Source organism: Sinocyclocheilus rhinocerous, unplaced genomic scaffold, assembly GCF_001515625.1.
Source record: "Sinocyclocheilus rhinocerous isolate Xijiao unplaced genomic scaffold, SAMN03320098_v1.1 scaffold2695, whole genome shotgun sequence".
Classification (NCBI taxonomy): domain Eukaryota; kingdom Metazoa; phylum Chordata; class Actinopteri; order Cypriniformes; family Cyprinidae; genus Sinocyclocheilus; species Sinocyclocheilus rhinocerous.
The window spans coordinates 406,769-409,139 of NW_015637529.1; the positions used below are offsets into that span (position 1 = coordinate 406,769).

General features: G+C 37.7%; 1 protein-coding gene across 1 annotated transcript in view; it reads right to left on the bottom strand.

Annotated features, from left to right (window-relative positions):
* Positions 1–2,371, bottom strand: part of LOC107748905 (nectin-2-like) — a 9,747-nt gene that overhangs the window by 2,733 nt on the left and 4,643 nt on the right. Inside the window, exons 3-4 of the mRNA XM_016563911.1 lie at positions 1,268–1,404; positions 751–841 (exon numbers count right to left, since the gene is read on the bottom strand). Of these exons, the coding sequence (XP_016419397.1) occupies positions 751–841; positions 1,268–1,404 (228 nt within the window). The remainder of the gene's footprint in view (positions 1–750; positions 842–1,267; positions 1,405–2,371) is intronic.

Consider the following 2,371-nt stretch of genomic DNA (forward strand, 5'->3'; position numbering starts at 1 on the left):
AAATCCCTATTTTAAAATCCCCTTTCTCAAATCAGGCTGTTCTGAGATTCCTGTCAGAATGACGTAGTTCTGCACAGGCCCCTCCCAGAATAGTTGATTGACAAGTCCGTCTTACATTAGACCCGCCCTGAGTGAGCTGTCATCAGTCCTCCATTGTGTCAACTCCGGTGCAGGGGAAGACAAGAATGTCTCCGATTAAGCGATTGAGGTGTTCTGTTGTTGGATGTAATAATGAACATAGCAGTCGTCATTTACTCCCGACATCTGAGCCGCTGAAGACGCAGAGGATTAACGTTTTGAAGGGAATAGGCAGATCCCGATCGACCTAAATGTGTCTATGTTCGCACGAATCATTCGTGATCCAGCTTCATCTACAGTAGAAGTGAGTATATAAATGCGGCTAAAGTAAACAGTATGGCTCATCACCCCAAGGAAGAGAGGGGCGGGGGGGGCAGAGCTCATTAGCATTTAAAGCAACATGGACTAGAACGGCGTGCTGAAAACAGAGCAGATTTTGACTGGGTAAAAAGGGTGTTTATTTACACTACTATTGAGAAATTTTAACCAAAGCATGTTATAGACTTTTCATTAAGACCCTAAAGAATCATATCAACTTGTGGAAAATGAGCATCCGATGACCCCTTTAAAATACCACTCCTCATAACTGCACATTTAAAATCAAATATATCATAATTACAAAAGCTCCAAACTCTCCTGTCACATTGAAGTAAAAGAAGTGTTCAAACTCACTGCTTGAATTTGAAAATCACACCAGCAACAGCAGCAAGAACAGCTAAGCAGCTGACAAAACCAAACAGACCCCAACAGACGGTGCTGGATTCTGGAAGGAAGGATGGAGACAAGTAAAAAATGTCAAGTTCACACATCTGCAATGTTACTGTTATTCTGAAAAGGCAGACAAATGCTATAGCTGTTTATACAGACATGGGTTGTCACATTTTAGATTTATCCTGGATTATCACACACAGGATTGAAATTATGATGATACATGAAATTCGGTTAAAACAATCACAGTTTCACAGTTTTACACAAACAATATGCACTTATTGTAGACTTTTAATTTTTAAAAATAGTTTTATCTAAGTGTTGCATTCATACTTATATCTTACTGCCAAATGCATAAATGTAATTTCATAAACTGAAATTCAGCATTCTCAATTCAGTTCTGAGAAGCACACAACTTTTTTCATAGCATAAGAACTTCAAACAACATGTACCTTAAATTATAAAAACAAAATAGACTCACCAGTATGAACATTCACATACAGAGAACCTAATGAACTTCCATACTGGTTTGAAGCATTACAGATGTACAAGCCATTAAAGTCAGAGGACCGTTTTGGGACAGGAAGCTTGTTGCCTTCATAATAGAGAGTATTGTCTCTGTTAATAGAGATAGATGAAAGATCATTGAACATGTTCTGCTAGTACATAACAGTACACATGATGCTCCATAGTAAAATATCTGTAAAACACTGAAACAAAAATGGATAACATCTGGAAAATTCAACTAGCAAACACTGGCCGACACCTCAGCAACTTGGTGGAACACCCTAACATTGCATCTGTCTCTCTCTGAAACATAAAACCTTCAAGCAACTAAGCCTACAACCTTTGCACTTGGCAATACACAATAACAGTAAGTCGGCATGAAATTAAAACTGACCTTATTTATTTTCTTAATGCATGCTACTGGTCTTATTGTGAATGATTCAGCCATGCATTTCATTTTTAACCTTGCAATCTTTAATCAAAATGTCGTAACTTGTTCTCCCTGTGATATGACTCACTTGATATCTATGACGTATGCACATCCATGTTGCAGTTATGCCAGTCACATTCAGATCTTCCTCCATTCCAATATGCAGTGCTGACTCTTCACAAACCAATCAACAACCGATGGATAAAATGTCTTGTCCCTATGTTTTTTGTCTTGCTCCCTAAGCTGTTTCACATGGAAATATGTCCCAGTATAGTAGTAAAGTCTACAAAGAGATTGGCAGTTTAGCCAAAATATGCAAATGTAACTTGTCTTCTTTGTGCAGGTGTTAAAAAATGGTTAGTTTATAGATTAACAACTCCCACTGAGATAGATGCACTCTAAAAAAAGATGGTTCTTTAAATGTTCTTTACATGCAGTAATGGTTTTATTTAGAACCATAGCATTCTGAAGAACCCTTTCATGCTGAAATGGTTCTTTGTGTTAGGGTTTAGGGTTCTTTATTCCCGCCCTTTTGTTTTTCAAATCTGTAACTGACAAAGCACCTCATTACTGATTTTCTGGAGTTCAGTGATCCAACTACACAGACTGTCAACACACTCTCAACAGGTAAATGATTTCATTCTTAAA